The 3,265-nt window shown below is 51.0% G+C and overlaps 1 protein-coding gene across 1 annotated transcript; it reads right to left on the minus strand.

The window, feature by feature from the left end:
• Positions 1–94: 94 nt before the first annotated feature.
• LOC125554166 (transcription repressor OFP12-like) lies at positions 95–1,274 on the minus strand. The gene has a single exon (XM_048717762.1). The coding sequence runs from the start codon at positions 1,133–1,135 to the stop codon at positions 518–520; it is 618 nt and encodes a 205-aa protein (XP_048573719.1). The 5' UTR covers positions 1,136–1,274; the 3' UTR covers positions 95–517.
• Between the last annotated feature and the right edge of the window lie 1,991 nt (positions 1,275–3,265).

Here is a 3,265-nt window from a genome sequence, read left to right on the forward strand (position 1 = left end):
CCTCTCTCGCCCGTCTCAAGGTGTGTGGCGATCCCAAAATTACTCGGTCCAAGAGAGTAAAATGACAGAATTGCACTCACATTTACTACGTGTCTACGTACAAAGCAATGGTCACGGCATAACCATGCCTGACATGTACCAAACTAGCCTTCAGATGCCCCAACACAAAGCTAAAGGTGAAAGCGCGGGGAGGTGGCTGAAAAGACAAACGCAATTACACAAAGAAACAAAGCGGTGCAATTGTGGAAGCTAAGATATTCCCCGTCTTCGCTAGCACGCTCACGCCTTTCATAAAGGGCAAAAGCAGCCAACGCCCACACAAAGGTACAAAGCGGCTTTTTTTGCCGCGAAATTGCACACGAACAATTCTTTTTACAGTCAGATCAGATGCATGGCCTGTCTGCTGGGAACTGAGCACACAGCACCAGCATCTTGCACCCGAAAAAATATGAGAAATAATGGACGAAAGTGTTGAGCTCTGCAGGCAGGCAGGCAGGCAGGCACGTCGGCGCGGCTGCTACATGCTGCCGTGCTGCTCGTCGTCGGCGTCGAGGTCGTCGGTGGCGGTGAGGCGGAGGAGGAGGTCGGTGAAGGCGCTGACGACGTACCGGTGCGCGCGCTTGTCGTTGAGTGCCAGGTAGCAGAGCAGCAGCTCGTGGAGGCGCGCCCGGTCGCCGCGCCGCCGCGCGTCCAGCCGCAGCGCCGCCGACATCTCCTCCATGGACCGCAGGAAGTCGGCGTGTGGGTCCGGGGAGTAGGTCGGCACCGCCACCCCGGCCGCGCCCACGCCCAGCACGGCGGCCGCGTGCGCCGCCGACGAGTCCACGATGGAGTTGGACCGGCCCGGGGAGGCGAGGAAGAACCGCCGGGACGCGATGGCCGACGACAGCCCGGAGTCCACGGCGAGCATGGACGACAGCGGCGGGCACTCCTTCGCGACGGTCACATCCACGTCCCCGCCCCTGCCGCCGTCCCGGAGGCACGCGCTCTTGAAGCGGGCGGAGGAGGAGGACGAGCGCGGGGAGGTCTCCGGGGTGGAGGCCGACGTGGACGCCTCGTCGGGCGGCTGCACGGGCGCCGGCGCCCCCGCCGCGGCGGAGGCCGGCCGCCGGAGCCGGGAGAAGCAGCCCAGCATGGCGCTTTGAATTCTTGCCTCGAAGCGGGCTCAGCTAGCTCCCTGGGCTCGCTCTCTAGCCAGCTTGGCTGGAGAGAGTGGGGGAGGTCGTTGTGCGCGGTGAATGGAGGGAGAGCGTGGTGGATGCTGCGGGGAGTTTATAGGGGAAGTGGAGTGAAGTGAGTGGCGCCTCGTCAGGTTGGTAGGAGGGGCTCACCTATAATTGGACGTATTGAGTTCAGTGCAGAGCTGACAAAGGGGACACTACTTTGTCCGAGAAGAGAAGGGGTGTAGTTACTCCCCGGCCTAATTAACAGGCGGAGTAGATGCGGCTTCCTCATGCAGGGATTATTCGCAGGTTCCTAGATTAGTTGCTCTCTAGGTGAGCCAGTGCATCTCTTTAAATATCCTCCTACAAGAATATAGGGGAAAATATCAAGTGCTACCAGCACTTAGATGATACCGTGATACGGGCTTCTGGGACGTTGGATTTGAGATCCGACGGCTCTTTGAAATCTATTGTACTTACGTGAAATTTGAAGACTTTCGGATGACATTTTTGCAAAATGTTCAAGAGCTCCCGGGAGCCGAGATCCAATGGCTTCCGGGAGCCCGTATCACGGTATCACCTAACGCCCGGTATCACCTGCTATCTTCCCATCCATATAGCCCAAGAAGCCAGGATGATGATCTCCAGAGAGGATGGAACACAAAGGAGGGCTTTTAAGTTGTTGATCTCGTGTTGGATGCCCAGGGATGTAGGAGTCCATGTAGGACATAAATAAGTCCAACAACATTTGGTAAATGGGCAATGTAGGAAAAGGTGATCCCTAGTTTCAAGCACCTGTAGGCCGCATAAAAGACAAGCATAATCAGGAATGAAGAAGTTTTCCCGTTGTAGCATGGGTCTTGTGTTTTTCATGTTAAGAACAAGCAATCTGAAGAAAATCTTGTCTTTGAGTTGACAACAAGTTTTCCAGATCCATGCCAGTCCTGGAATGAAATCCCGATGACCAGTGAGAATTTTGTATGCTTGAGAAACCTAAAATCTTACAGCCCCAGATGGTTGCCATGTATCTTCTGTCTGTGTTAGATGGGTATTCTGTAGAAGCTTCATCAGTTTCTGATATTGATCAAAAGCCTCTTGTGACAAAGGTAGATGGAAGTGCCATAAAATGTTTGTCAAGGAACCCATAGCATGTAAGAAGATCCATTTGTTCGTAGAGAACGAGAATAGATGTGGCCAGAGTTGCGTTTTAGTAATATCGTCCCATCTATCACTCCAGAAAGCAACTGAATTGCCATCCTCAATCAAACATGTTGCATTTTCCTTGTACGGGGCAGAAGCTTTTAGCAATCTCTCCACCAAAAGGAGCAGTGAGAAGGAGTTGCAGAGGTGACGCCATGTGGATAGTAGAATTCCCAAATTAGATGAATCCAAGGAAGGTCACAATGATTTAGGAATTTGTGCACCATCTTTACTGAAAGGCCAATGTTTTGAGTGTGTAGGTTTAGCACTCTCAAACCACCTTCATTCTTGGGCTTGCATACTAACTCCCAGGTAGCAAGGGGTGGAGACTTTAAGTTCCAAGTCTTTGCCCCTCCAAAAGCAATGTCTCCTATATTTGTCTACTTGATCTATGATTCCTTTGTAGAGAAGCAGACAACTCATAACAAAATTTGGAAGTGATGAAAGTACTGCATTAACTATCAATAGTCTACCATCATAGCTCAAGAATTGTGGACGAGAGTTCATTCTCTTCTAAATCCTCTCAATAATGTACATAAAGAACTCCATACATACCTACATATGTGAATGGAAAAGTCCCAATTTGACGCTCTAAAATGCTGCAAAGGTTCGGTATCTCTTCTTGTGGGATGTTGATAGGCAGCAGGTTTGATTTCTGAAAGTTGACCCTTAAGCCAGATGCATGTGAAAAGAGATCCAACAGCCTCTCCAAGTGTTGCAGTTGATTAGGGAAAGCTTGCATGATTATTAGGGTACCATAGGCATACTGTGGGATTGGAAAATCAGGGCAAGATGTAGGGGAGATTGGTGGCTCAATAAACTGTTTTTGCATGACATTATTGAGAATAGTTTGAAGAAAATCTACAGCAATAACAAAAGGCAGGGGAGAGAGGGGGTCACAC

Source organism: Triticum urartu, chromosome 4, assembly GCF_003073215.2.
Source record: "Triticum urartu cultivar G1812 chromosome 4, Tu2.1, whole genome shotgun sequence".
NCBI classification, from domain to species: Eukaryota; Viridiplantae; Streptophyta; class Magnoliopsida; order Poales; family Poaceae; genus Triticum; species Triticum urartu.

Bases quoted from the DNA above. Each gene is read 5' to 3' on its own strand.
- LOC125554166 (XM_048717762.1), bottom strand. From the start codon at position 1,135: ATGCTGGGCTGCTTCTCCCGGCTCCGGCGGCCGGCCTCCGCCGCGGCG.